Genomic DNA, 13,684 nt, shown 5'->3' on the forward strand with positions numbered 1-13,684 from the left:
AGAGCCCCCTAACTGAATGTTTTTTTCTCACATATATCACATATAAAAATAAACTAATGTATTAAAGCCCTTTTTAATTATTTACATTCTCTAGTTTTTGTTTTACCTGTCCTCTGAGGCAGTTGGACGAATAGTTGTTTGTAGCGGAGTGTGCAGTTCATTAGAGTAGAAGGTATTGGACAGTGTGTCAGCTCCTTCAAGCTCTCTGCAACAATAGGGCCTGCCATGAATTACCTCCATGTTTCTTGACTAAGATGGCACAGACTGGAAGAGAAGAGGAGGGCACACTCCGTTCAGCAGTCAGCTTGATTTGGTCACTATCACAATGACCCTCCCTCAGGGAAGGCAGGGAACATACTTTATACTCCTGAATTGTTCAAGTCACCACTGCATAGAAATCACTTCACCAACAGGCGGTCTGTGGACCCTCAGATGATCACATCAGTAATAAATAGCAACTTAAATTCTATGGAAATGAATTTCAATGGAAACAAATCCACAAGTGGAAGATGTTCCTTAGTACAATCTAAACACTATGTGGATGACATGACATATAGGTCCATATCCATAAAAGGCCACTACTGACATCAACTGAAATTATATTTTTGCCTCAAAATTTACCATAACTATTTAAGAAAGCTCAGCTGATCCCCCACTCCCTCCCCACCCCATAATATTTCCAAAAAGTAGGCAGAATCATCCAAAAGAATCAGCAGCTGTGCTTCTAAAGGTTTCAGGGATCCGGAATGAGAGAAACACTTTGCAGAGTGGAGAAGCAGGGGCGCAGCACGAGCAGGACGCCAAAGGGGTGAGAATCCCACCCTCTCCCTCAGACTTGGAGGGGGAAGCCGAGGAGGCACCTTGGCTGGGACCGCGTGGCTCCCTGGCCATCAGCGTCCTGCCAAGCAGTGTGACTAGGGGGTTCGGACGCACCTGAGACATCCGCCTGGGAGCGGCTCTGGACCGCGTCTCCCCTTCCCCAGAGCTGGTGGGCCTCTGCGGGGCATGGAATCCCGCTGTCATCCGCACCTGCGGGCCCGGGGAGCTTGCGGGCTGGGGGCAGGTGCGGGTGGGAGAGAGAGAGGGACCGCGGACAGGCCAGGGGTGGGGTTGAGGGTGCCTGTGACGGCAACCGTGACCGTGGCACTAGGTAATGCATTCTTGCGGGGCAGCGGGCGGCTCTTAGAGGTTTCGCAGGCTCGCTCCGCGACCCGTAGGAATGGGAAGTGGGACGTGAAGCGTGGAGGGAGGGCTAGACATCCAGTGTAGAGGTGAAAGGAACTCTTCCGGCGACCCAGGCCCCCGGCCCCGCCCCCACGCCTCGCCCCGCTCTGACCCCAGGCGACCTCTCGTGGCGGCTTCATGTTCTTCTTTGTGGGCTGCCTGTTCTAGGCTTTTCCCCTGGCCGAGGCGTTCGCTCGTGTGGACCGGGCAGAGGATGAGCACAGGGCCAGGATTGAGGGCCAGAGGACACCCTGGTGAGGCGGGAGCGACCAACCCATGTTCCCCCTCCACCTCCCCTTGCGGGAATGGAGAAGAGTGCCGCCACATCCAGGGTGGCTTCTCAGATCTCTGCACGCGCAGCTCGCGGGATTGCGCCCTGTGAGAACCTCAGCTCTTCCTCCGCTGGGTGGGTGCGGAAGTGGTGAACGGGCAGGTTGGCCTGCGGATGCCCTATGCAGTTCCCAAGGATCTAGCCCCACCTTGATGTCCTCAGTTACCCGCACCCCTGCCCTTGCCTTTCCCCCCCAGAAACAAATGTGAACCACGTTTCTGCACTTAAGGAGCCATGAGTTTCTCTGATGACTGAGAACTGGGCTCCCCAGAGGGATGGGGGCGTGGGAAGCTTAGGTTTCGGGAGAGGCTAGAACCAAGCCTGCAGGAACACAGAAGGATGTGGGGGTAAGAGTGATCACCACCTCTAAGAAGGGAGGTGTGACAGTGTCCTCGTTCTCTGCCTTTTTTTTTTTTTTTTTTTTTTTTTACAACTTTTTAATCAGCCGACCAGTGGGTATTCATTTTATGCTGTGCCTTCTAGGTTAATGTTAGCTGATGTGAGGGAAAGAAAGGTACACTGGAGTAGGCAAGGTAGTCATTTTGTATTTTTGGTCAACTTTTTAGTCCCGGCACCTCTTCCACAACTCCACTTGCAAGAGTAAATACTGCTGGAGATAAGAGTTGTGAATTAGGTGGTTTGCCTATACCTTTTACTCCTTTAAACATCTTGCCCCCACCCCAAAAAACTTCTCATGGAAGTCCATCCTAACCTTTTTTTAAATTTTATTTTGTCCTTTTGCTGCTCTAGGGTTTTCAGGATTTCCCTTTAAATTCCTTCCCATTAAATTTCCTGTCAGCTCAGCCTATTTCCTGTGCCCAGCCTTCCATTAATTTACATATTCCACCTTTCAATTGTGCTTGACCTTTGTCCCATTTCCTTATGGCTTGATTCTTCCTGGGAGGTAATAATTGAGCATAATAGATTGAATCAGGCATATCTGCTGAAGCTGCATCACTAGCCCCATGTTTCTATGTATGTGAATGGTTGTGGTACCAGGGAAGTTAGGGCAACAATGGGTTGATTGACCAGGATATATGGTGATAGTCTACAGGTTCTACTGGGTTTGAAATTTTATTTTCTGTCAAGTGGGAGTAAAGGGTAGGGAAATATAATTACTTATTTTTAAATTTGCTATTTCCAAATAAAACTTATAGGCAAGAAAAAAATTCATTGTCAGGGGGTGCCTGGGTGGCTCAGTTGTTAACCGTCTGCCTTTGGCTCAGGTCATGATCCCAGAGTCCCGCATCGGGCTCCCTGCTTGATGGGAAGCCTGCTTCTCCCTCTCCCACTCCCCCTGCTTGTGTTCCCTCTCTCGCTGTGTCTCTGTTAAATAAATAAATAAAATCTTTAAAAAAAATTCATTGTCAGATCTTTATAAAACAAGGGTTCACTTTGGAAATCCTTCCCTATCTGAAAGTTTCCTGAGGATGTCAAGACTGGGTCTACTTGACCATGCTCCTTATTCTAGGCTTTTTTAACTTAACTCACACCGCCTCAGCCATCAGGTGATATATGTGACCCCAACAACACAAAGTAGCCACTTACGGGGAGGTGCTCAAAATAACTGACTTAGGTCTCTCACCACCACCAGTGGAGTCAGTAGCCTCGGATCACTTTCCTACTTCTGACAGGTTGATCTCTCCTTCATCACCTCATTTACCTTAATATATTCTTTGAGTCACCACTAATCCTTCCAGCAGGGAAAATGAAATTTGGGATTGAAAAAATGTATGCATAGAATATTGTGGCTGGATTGACAAAAATTCCAAACCCCTAAAGTTAGACCTTTAACCTTCAAGGAAATAATATATAGGAAGACAATAATAATGTAAATTATTAGTTATACTCTGTAACCTTTGTTTTAAATCTGTTATCGAGACTTTTATTTTTTATTTATTTATTTATTTTAAGATTTTATTTATTTGCGAGAGAGAGAATGAGAGACAGAGAGCATGAGAGGGAGGAGGGTCAGAGGGAGAAGCAGACTCCCTGCCGAGCAGGGAGCCCGATGCGGGACTCGATCCCGGGACTCCAGGATCATGACCTGAGCCGAAGGCAGTCGCTTAACCAACTGAGCCACCCAGGTGCCCTATAGAGACTTAAATAAGTGGTATTTGATAATGAACCAAATAAGGTTTTGAGATATCTGGTACTTCTTGGTAGATAGGAGTATTTAAAAAAATTCCCACCTCTCAGTTTTGATATAATTGATATATAACATTGTATAAGTTTAAAGTGTACAGCATAATGACTTCATATATGTGTATGTTATGAAATAGTTATCACAATAATTTTAGTTGTTAGCATCTGTCACCATGTTTAGTTACAAAAAAGACTTTTTTTCCCTTGTGATGAAATCTTTTAGGATTTGCTCTCTTAATAACTTCAAATATACCATATAGCATTAACTCTAGTCATCCTGTTGTGCATTATCTCCCAGTACTTTTTGTATTTGGAAATTTGTACTTTTTGACCACCTTCACTTGATTCCCTCATCTCTTACCCCCTGCCTTTGGTGACTACAGATGTGATCTTTTTTTCTATGAGTTTGGTTTTTTTTTGGATTCCACATATAAGTGAGATCATACAGTATTTATCTTTCTCTTATTTTACTTAGCATAATGCCCTCAAGATCCATACATGTCATTATGAATGCAGGATTTTTTTTTTTTTAAGATTTATTTGTGAGAGAGGGAGAGGGAAAGAGAATGAGAGAGAAAGTGAACAAGCAGGGAGAGCAGCAGGCAGAGGGAGAAACAGACTCCCTGCTGAGCAAGGAACCAGATGCAGGACTTGATCCCAGGACCCTGGGATTATGACCTGGCTGAAGGCAGATGCTTAACTGGCAGAGCCACTCAGGCACCCTCATGAGTATTTTTTAAAGGGAAAAAGTTTGAGTCTTATTCCTTGCCTAGAAGATGGGTTGGGAAGTCTCTTTCAGTGACTTTAAAATATACATTTAAAAATATTGCAAAGCTTAAAACCTCATTGATTCCAATGTATATATCCTACTTATTAGGATGACAATTAAAAATACATATTCTGCTGGCTTTAAAATTGAACTGATTACAAATGAGTTTAATGACACTTTAATTAATAGTAAATTGAGTTTTTTTGCCTTAAGTAGCTAAGGAACTATGTAGTCATTGAAATGACATAGATGCAGATATTTATAAAATGTGCTTATTTAGTAAATAATCCCTAATTGCCTAGAATGTGTCAGGGATTGTCCCAGTGCCTGCAATCTCGGGATATGGACCCAGGGACCAGTTATAGTCCAATGTGTAGGTGCAGCATCGAGAGGCAAACACTCTTGCACTTCTAGCCTCAAGAATTATGGAAGTGAGGACTGTAGTCATGCTGTGTATTTTCTTCCTAGTCTAGGTGGACTAGGCTCCAAAGATGGCCCCCAGTGAACCACAGCTCCTGCTATTAATGCTCATGTGTACTTCCCACCTACATTTGAATGGGCTGGTCTGTGACTCATGTTAACCACTTGCATGCAGTAGAAGTGGTGCTGTACCAATTCTAGACCTAGTCTTTAAGAGGATTGGCAGCTTCTACTTTCTCCTTCTTGGAACATTTGCTTTTGGGAGCTCTGAACCACCATGAAATAAGTCTGACTACCTTACTGGAGAGACCCTGTGGAAAGATTACATGAAGAGGGAGAGAGACCCTGTTGTCATAATGTCCCTGTTATCTGAAGAGATGACTCCAGTCCCACCTGTCATCTGACTCAACCACATGAGAGGCCCCAGGTGACACCAGCAGAAGAACTGCCCACATGATCTCAGTCAACCTACAGAATCACAAGGTAATAAAACAGTTGTTCTTTAAAACCACCAAGTCCTGGGAGGGTTTATCATGCAGTAATAGATAACCAAACACTTGTTATGTAATGTTTGTACATATTGTGTGATTTTTTGTCTTTCTTATTTTTTTAAATATTAGAATGTTTTAATATTTTAATGTTAATTAAAGGATGTTTGTTGGTGGTTGACTTTACAGTGTAGTATTTAAGATGCAGAATATTTTGATGGCATTGTAACTAAACTAGGAGAGGAAATTAACATTATTCAGAAGTAGACATGGTGACTGTTAGGACCTTCTGGGGAGAGAGTGATAGTATATTCATTTGTATGAAAAATAATTTCATCATTTTAGGTGGAAGCATGCCATATTATTACTGCATTGATGTTTAAATATGGGTAGAGAGGTGTCTGTGGATACTGAAGAGCCAAAGGAGTGGACTTTAGGCTAGTTCATGCCACAGTAACATATAACCCCTGAATCGAAGTGGCCTAAAATCTCAGTAGCTAGTTTCTCCTTATGCTCCAGTACTGCAGGGGGCCTCTGCACCTTGTCATTCAGGGGTCTAGGTTGATGGAAAACCTACTGTCTGACAATTCTGCCATCTCAGTATGGGGGCCTCAAGATTTGGACCAGCAGAAGGGAGTGTAGATAATTAAGTACCAGCTCTTAAATGTTTCTACTCAGAAGTGATTTGCATCAGTTTCTAAACATTTCAGTGGCCACAGGAAATAACAGGACGTGGCCTGGGATATGTCATGTTCCTATGTACCTAGAAAAAGAGGGAACTGGAAATGTTAGTGAGTTTTAGAAACATCAGTTACAGTGTTCTACTACTTTGCCTTCCTCCAAGTTTTAGCTTCATCCTATCATTCTCTACACTGCCACCTGGGAGACTTTTGTAAAATGCAAATCTGAGATGTAAAATGCAAATCTTGCTTGAAAGATATGAGTTGGCCAGAACTGGCCTTTAGAAGTGGCCTGCCATTGCGGGAGGGTACGGGCTGGATACAGCTGCTGGTGGAGAGAGAGTGGTCTAATGGCACAGCTGGAACTCTTCTTTGTAGCCGCTGGGCTCTGGTGGTGAATAATAATAATAGAGGATCAGTACCTGAAACAGAAGTGTCTTATACTGTTACCTTTGCCTTGCAGGGTCATTCCAGTACCCTCTATTGATGAAGTTTAAAATTCTGCCACCTGACAAAGGAGAAGCTTTTGCGGGATCCAAGTCCACTATCACAAAATGCAGGGCAAAGAAGAGTGAATTTGGAATGGAGAACCAATAAATTGATAATTTGCACACCTTAGCAAAGATAATTTATTTAACACATACTATGTGCCAGGTGCTATGATAGAATTATGTGTGTGTGTGTGTGTGTAGGTGTACATAATTTTAAATCCCACAGCAGCCCTGTGAAGTAGATATTATTCTTATTTGACATATATGAAAAATGATCCATGTTTGTCTGGACATCAAAGCTATGCTCTTTTCTGCTATCCTGATATTCTTTTCTTCTCTGTGGAAAGTTAAATGCACCCTCATGTCTTCCCCTTTAGTGCTTGCCTCTGTATTACAACACTTACATTGCAGTATCTATTGGTTTGTATGTCTACCTCTCTCTATAATATAGGAGTTTGTATGTCTACCTCTCTCCATAATATAGGAGTTCCTAAAAAGCAGGATTAGTGTTTTTCAATTCATTTTGGGTTCCTAATGCACACCTTTAGTGCTTAGTACCTAACAGGCACTTAAATGCTCATGAAAAGAATAATTGTTTGGTTGTTCCCTCCTTGAAGCCAGTGCCAGTGGGCTAAATAATTCTGGAAACACCTAGGTAGGTACCAAGTAAATCTGTTGAATTGGGTTGAATATTTGCCATTGGATTAAGCTAGTTGGGTCTTGTTGAGTCTTGAGAATAGGGAAAGCCTTTCTTGTTTTTATTTTATTTTATAGTTTGGTTTATTTATTAATACTATAATGTGGTGGGAAACTGTCTATTTAAAATCTCTTTGGTATGTTTTTGTGCCTAGGAAATCTTTGATTCCTAAAAAACACTTGGCCCATAGTATAATGGTACAATTTTAGTTCACACTCATGGGTAGGTTCTGATGTTGGTCATTCCATTAAATTTCCTTTAGGTCCACATTTTACCTCTGTCACTTTTTCAAGTAAGGAATTTTGGAATCATCCTTTGGATTATGTTGTTGGTATTGAAAGAGTATTGAGTTTTTTTCTGGCAGGCAGTTAAATTACCAGCATGTATGAGACTTGGTTTTAGCCTTTATTAAGGTGGGTCTATTTCAACTTTGCCCCTGACTCTTTGCCCCTTTATAAAGGGGCCTTAGCTGAATGGCCAGAATGTTCACCAAAGTCCCTTCACTGTCCCTAGGCCTGAACTCCAGTGTGTCCCCAGCACTCTTCAGTGTCTAGAATCTTTATTCAGTTCTCATGCTTCCAGCAGCTATTCTAGTCCTGGATTTTGCTGTGTGTTTGAGACCCTCCCTCACAGGTCAGAGTTAAGATTCATGAGCTTTCAGGACTTGGTAACCCCTAATTTATCCTCTGCTTCCCCAACTTATTGTCATTATTATTTGTTTTGTTTTTTTCTTTTTTCTTTTTTTTTTTTTAAAGATTTTATTTATTTATTTGAGAGAGAGAGAATGAGAGAGAGCACATGAGAGGGGGGAGGGTCAGAGGGAGAAGCAGACTCCCTGCCGAGCAGGGAGCCCGATGTGGGACTCGATCCAGGGACTCCAGGATCATGACCTGAGCCGAAGGCAGTCGCTTAACCGACTGAGCCACCCAGGCGCCCTTTTTTTCTTTTTTTTATTTATTTATTTGACAGAGACAGAGACAGCAAGAACAGGAACACAAGCAGGGGGAGTGGGAGAGGGAGAAGCAGGCTTCCTGCTGAGCCGGGAGCCCAATGTGGGACTCGATCCCAGGACCCTGGGATCATGACCTGAGCCAAAGGCAGTCGCTTAACCAACTGAGCCACCCAGGCGCCCCTGTTTTGTTTTTTTCTATTCTTGTTTTGGTACATCTCTGTCATCACTTTTCTATATTTCATCTCTGTACATTTCAGTACATCTCTGTCATCACTTTTCTGTATTCCCTCTGCTGAAATGCCTAGTTCCGTTTCTGTTTTCCTAACTATACATATTGTATCACACATAGGTAAGAAAAACTGTTGAATAAAAAAGAAACAGAATAAGATCTAAAGCTCCATAACATTTATTTAAGTTAAACACAACGGAAAAAGTGACATAATCAATATGGTGACATAGGCCATTCTTCACTTCAGTCCCCCTATATAAGAAGACCAACTAGCAACTATCTATAGACAAGACATTGTGAAAATCGCAGAACCCAGGGGTGAGGCTGAAGCACTTCCATGTCTGCAGAGATTGAGAAGAACCTCATTAGGAGAGTAGGAGGAGTGACTGCACTCTGATTCTATTGCCCCTCCATGCCTGGATGCACTGAAGTCCCCCCAGGGCCTATGGTTTCACAAGTGGGGAAAAATATAGAGCCCTAGGTGGACATCCAGCCTCTGAGCATTGTGGGATGCTTCCCAGGAAACCCACTTGGGTCTTCCTTCACAGAGATGGCTGGGAGAATCTGTGGGGCTCAACCACTGGGGATAAGATAGAGATGGAGAAGAGGTTAGGGCTTACAGCAACTGAAGCTCAGAACTTGGCAAATCACATTCCTGCTTGCAGTGGTGCCTGAGCAGAGGTCCTAGCCAGTGGCCCTGTCTGGACAGGGAACTTGGTTGGCAGTTCTGCTTGATTTGGGTCCCTACCTAACAGGCTTTACCAGCTGTTGAGCCTGTTCTATGCCTCCTCACCCGAGGCAGGGAAGCAAATTTCCATCTGCACCCAATTCTTGAATATAGCTTCCAATCCCACCTGATCAGGAAATCCAGGCAACCACAGAGTCCATCCTACAGCCATGCACAGGCAGGGAGCCAGGTCAGCAGTTTTGCCCAACTATTAAGTATAGCTCTGGCCCCACCCCACATAACCAGGGAGTGTGAACAGTGACCTTAGGAAGGCTTGCAGTCAAGCCTATATTACTGCCCAGCTGTGGAGCCCAGCCTAGAGCCCAACCCAATTGCTGAACCCAGTCCATGGCCTTACCTAATAGGGAACCCAGCCAGTTACCCTGCTAGACCTCAGTGTACACTAGCCCCACCAAAGTACAGGATACAGCTGGACCCCTCCTGACCAGAGAGCACAGCCAGCAGCCTACCTAATCATGAAGCATAGCCTGTATGCTTATGTATGGTTGCCCAGCTTCAGGGTCTGTGGCCTTGCCTCTTCATAGGAACTAGCCTGAGGCCTGTCCAACCCTGAAGCTCTGCCTGCAGTCCCACCCGAGCACAGAGTCCAGTCAGCAGCATCATCCAGTTGGAGAGCACAGTCTGAGATCCAATCTAACAGGAGCAATTGCAGAGCTCAGCCCATAGCCTTTCCCAACCGTGGAGTTCAACCAGTGGCATCACCCACCATGGAACATAGCCTGTGACCTTGCCTGACCAGAGATGATTGCAAAGCCCAACTAGTGGCCACATCTGACTGTGAAGCACAGCCAACAGCCTCACCCCATGAGAGAGCCCACCCAACAACTTTGCTTGACATGTGGCTCAGCCAGGAGGCCTACCCTGGAGCTCAGCCAGTGGCACCCTCCCCCCTTACAACCTCAGAGCATAAGCAGTGGCCTCGCTCAACTAGACCCTGATAGCAAGCCCAGTTGCTCACAGACTGTGCCAGCTGACCCATCCAGTCCAGCTGAGCTGACTAGTGAAGATCTTTCTCTGCTGAAATGAACCTGTAAAGTATAGAAGAAGACACTGCTATTCAAATGCATAGATACAAATGCAGGGAATCAAGGATCATGAAGAATCAGGGAAACATGACTAAAGGAAACTAATAAAGGTTCAATAACTGACCCTAAAAAAATGGAGATCTATGAATTGTCTGATAAAGAATTCAGAATAACCCTCTGAAGAAATTCAGTGAACTATAAGAACACACAGAAAGTTAAACAAAATTAGGAAAACAATGCATAAACAAAATGAGAAGTTCAATGAAGAAATGGAAACCATAAAAACCCCAAACAGAAATCCTAGAACTAAAATAGAATGACTGAACTGAAGAATTTAATAGAGAGCTTCAACAGCACACTTGACTAAGCAGAAGAAAGAATCAGTGAACTAAAGGTAGGGCATTTGAAATTACCCAGTCAGAGGAGCAAAAAGAAAAAAGAATGAAAAAGAGTGAAGAAAGCCTATGGGACTTATACCATCAAGAGAAACAGTAAAATGGAAATCCCAGAAGGAGGACAGAAAAAGAAAGGGACAGAAAATCTATTTTTTTAAAGATTTTATTTAAGAGAGAGAGTGAGTGGGGAGAGGAGCAGAGGGAGAGGGACAAGTGGGCTTTGTGCTGAGTGTGGAGCCCCATGCAGGGCTTGATCTGACGACCCTGAGATCATGACCTGAGCTGAAATCAAGAGTTGGATGCTTAACTGATTGAGCCACCCAGCCACCCCCAGAAAGTCTCTTTAAAGCAATAATGGCTGAAAACTTCCCAAATTTGGGGAGATAAATTGACATCCAGATTCATGGGGTCTAAACAACCCCAAATAGGTTGAACCCATAAAGGGCTACACTAAGATATTATAATTAAATTGTCAAAATTTGGAACAAAGAATCTTGAAAGCAGGAAAAATGAGTTGTCACATACATGGGAGGCAGTCGGGGTGTCTGCGTGGCTCAGTCATTAAGTGTCTGTCTTCGGCTCAGGTCATGATCCCAGGGTCCTGGGATCAAGCCCCTGCATTGGGCTCCTTGCTCAGCGGGAAGCCTGCTTCGCCTTCTCCCACTCCCCCTGCTTGTGTTCCCTCTCTTGCTATATCTCTCTCTGTCAAATAAATAAATAAAATCTCTAAAAAAAGAAAGAAACTTTGCAGTCTAGGAGAGAGTGGTATGATATATTTAAAATATTGAAAGAAAAAAAAAAACCTGTCAACCAAGAATACTATACCTGACAAAGCTGTACTTTAAAAGGGAACAGAAAGAAAGACTTCCCCTAAGAAACAAAAGCTGAGGGAGTTCATCACCACTAGACATGACTTACAAGAAATGCCAAAGGGCATTCTTCAAGCTGAAATAAAAGGATGTTAATTAACATAATAAAAAGTGAATATGTAAAAGTCACTGGTAATGGTAAACATATAGTCAAAGTCAGATTTTCTAATATTGTAATGGTGGTGCATAATTTACAACTCCTGTTTAAAAGTTCAAAAACAAATGATTAAAAATAGCCATAACTACAATAATATGTTACTGGATACACGATATAAAAAGACATACATTGTATCATCAATAACCTAAAATGTGATAGTGGGGGAGAAATAAAAGTATAAAGTATCTGTATGCTACCAAAGTTGAATTGCTATTAGCTTAAAATAGGATATTATAAGATATTTTGTGTAAGTCTCATGGCAACCACAAAAGAAAATCTGGATTAGATACACAAAAATTATGATAAAAGAGTCAAAGTATACTACCACAAAAAGTCATCAAGTAACAAAGGAAGACAGCAAGAGAGGAAGCAGGAACAAAAAATCTACAAAGCAGTCAGAAAAAAATGAACAAAATGGCAATAGTAAGTCCTTGCCTATCAGTAATTGCTTTTAAAATAAATGGATTAGGGGTGCCTGGGTGGCTCAGTCGTTAAGCGTCTGCCTTCGGCTCAGGTCCTGATCCCAGGGTCCTGGGATCGAGCCCCGCATCGGGCTCCCTGCTCGGTGGGAAGCCTGCTTCTCCCTCTGCCACTCCCCCTGCTTGTGTTCCCTCTCTCGCTGTGTCTTTCTCTGTCAAATAAATAAATAAAATCTTTAAAAAAAAAATAAAAAAAAATAAAAATAAAATAAATGGATTAGATTCTTCAATCTAAAGATAGAATGAATGCATAAAAAAAGATCCAATGATATGCTGCTCATAAGAGACTCACTTAACTGTAAGGACACACATGGACTGAGAGTGAAGGGCTGGAAAGAGATATTTCAAGCAAATGATAATCAAAAGACAGCAGACATAGCTTTACTTAGACAAAATGGACTTTAAGCTAAAAATGGTCTAAAGAGACAAGGTCATTATAAAAATGATAAAGGTGTCAATTCATCAAGAAGATACAACAATTGTAAATGTTTATGCAGCCAACATCAGAGCCCCTAAATACATAAAGCAAATACTAACAGAACTAAAAGGAGAAGTAAACAACAATGAATAATGAATAGATCATCCAGACAGACAATCAATAAGGAAACAGCGATTTGAACAACATTCATCCAACAGCAGCAGAATACACATTTTTCTCAAGTGCACACAGAACATTTTCTAGAATGGATCACAAAGGAAGGTTAGGTCACAAAAGAAGTCTTTAAAAAGATACTGAATCGTTCAATATCTTTTTTGATCACAATAGTATGAAACTAGAAATAAATAATAGGAGGAAAATTGGAAAATTCATAAGTGGAAATTAGAACACTTCTGAGCAATGAATGGGTCAAAGAAGAAATAAAAAGGAAATAAAAAATATCTTGAGATAAAATGAAAACACAGCATACCAAAATACAGGATATGCAGCAAAAGCAGTTCTAAGGGCTTATAGTGATATATGCATACATCAAGAAAAAAGAAAGACCTCAAATGAACAACCTAACTAGTTCCTCAAGGAATTAGTAAAAGAGCAAATTAAACCCAAAGTAATCAGGAGGATGGAAATAAACATTAGAGCAGAAGTAAACTAAATAGAGAATAGAAAAACAATAGAAAAGATTAACAAAACTAAGAGTTGGTTCTTTGAAAAGATGAACAAAAAGGACAAGCCTTTAGCTAGACTAGCCAAGAAAAAAAGAGGACCCAAGTTAATAAAATTATAAATGAAAAAGGAGGCATTATAATTGATACCACAGAAATAGGATCATAAGAAACTACAATGAATAATTAATTGTACACCAACAAGGTGGACAACCTAGAAGAAATGGATAAATTCCTAGAAGCATGCAACCTACCAAGACTGAGTCAGAAAGAAATAGAATATCTGAACAGATCAATAATGAGTAAGGAGATTGAATCAGTAATCAAAAACCTTATAACACAGAAAAACCCATGACCAGATAATTTCATTGGTGAATTCTATGAAGCACTTACAGAAGAAGTAACACCAATCCTTCTCAGACTCTTCGGAAAAAAATAGAAGAAGGGTAACACTCTCACACTTATTTTACAAGGCCAGCATTAC

General features: G+C 42.1%; 1 protein-coding gene and 1 long non-coding RNA gene across 3 annotated transcripts in view; one reads left to right on the top strand and one right to left on the bottom strand.

Moving 5' to 3' along the window:
• The window catches only part of C12H7orf31 (chromosome 12 C7orf31 homolog), a 37,391-nt gene extending 37,151 nt beyond the window's left edge, over positions 1-240 (bottom strand). The window contains exon 1 of the mRNA XM_021689736.1: positions 107-240. Coding sequence (XP_021545411.1) covers positions 107-240 — 134 coding nt within the window. The remainder of the gene's footprint in view (positions 1-106) is intronic.
• Positions 1-4,953, top strand: part of LOC110580074 — a 53,612-nt gene extending 48,659 nt beyond the window's left edge. For both annotated transcript variants that reach the window (XR_002480307.2, XR_002480306.2), the window contains exon 3: positions 4,938-4,953. This is a non-coding gene — a long non-coding RNA (uncharacterized LOC110580074). The remainder of the gene's footprint in view (positions 1-4,937) is intronic.
• Positions 4,954-13,684: the final 8,731 nt, after the last annotated feature.

The sequence above is a fragment of the Neomonachus schauinslandi genome, chromosome 12, assembly GCF_002201575.2.
Source record: "Neomonachus schauinslandi chromosome 12, ASM220157v2, whole genome shotgun sequence".
Taxonomy (NCBI): Eukaryota; Metazoa; Chordata; class Mammalia; order Carnivora; family Phocidae; genus Neomonachus; species Neomonachus schauinslandi.